General features: G+C 68.9%; 1 protein-coding gene across 1 annotated transcript in view; it reads right to left on the bottom strand.

Annotated features, from left to right (window-relative positions):
* Nucleotides 1-653, bottom strand: part of LOC118157986 (tenascin-X-like) — a 6,749-nt gene that overhangs the window by 5,152 nt on the left and 944 nt on the right. The window contains exon 2 of the mRNA XM_035312529.1: nucleotides 162-398. Within this exon, the coding sequence (XP_035168420.1) occupies nucleotides 162-398 (237 nt within the window). The remainder of the gene's footprint in view (nucleotides 1-161; nucleotides 399-653) is intronic.

The raw sequence follows: 653 nt of genomic DNA on the forward strand, positions 1-653 counted from the left end.
CCCGGGGGGGGGGGGGGGGGGGGGGTGACACAACCAAGAGCACTGGGATGGGAGCACTGGGTGAGCATTGTAGAACAGATACTGGGGGACAGTCAGGGACACACTGAGGTGGGGCATCAGTGGGGATGCTCGGGGACACGTGGGGACACTTGGAAACCTACCGAGGGTGCAGTGGGGCCCACCACGGCCGGGGGGGCAGGCAGGTGTAGCACAGGATGGCCCGGTGAAGCCGGCGAAGCAGTGGCAGCGGCCAGCCCGGCAGCGGCCTTGGTCACTGCAGTCGAGGGGGCATCGGGGCTCGGGGCAGGGGAGGCCCCCCCCGCCCTCCCCCAGCTGGCACCCGCACCCGCAGCCCCCAGCCTCCGGGGTGCTGCACAGTCCCCGCGCTGCCGTGCGCCCTGCAGGGACGGGCATTGTCCCTCCAGTCCCCATGTGCCCCCCCTCATTCCACCCCCCACATCCCCCGTATTCCCTCAGAAGCCCCCCACGTCCCCCCGTTTATGTCCCCCCAAACCTCCCCCTGTCCCCCATACCTCCTCATATCCCACCGTCGTTCCCCTTGCCTGCACCCCCCCCACGTTCTCCATTTCCCCCACATTCCCCTCTACCACCCCATGTCCCAAGTCCCCTGCATATCTCCTATGCTCCCCCCC

The sequence above is a fragment of the Oxyura jamaicensis genome, assembly GCF_011077185.1.
Source record: "Oxyura jamaicensis isolate SHBP4307 breed ruddy duck chromosome 16 unlocalized genomic scaffold, BPBGC_Ojam_1.0 oxy16_random_OJ72716, whole genome shotgun sequence".
NCBI lineage: Eukaryota > Metazoa > Chordata > Aves > Anseriformes > Anatidae > Oxyura > Oxyura jamaicensis.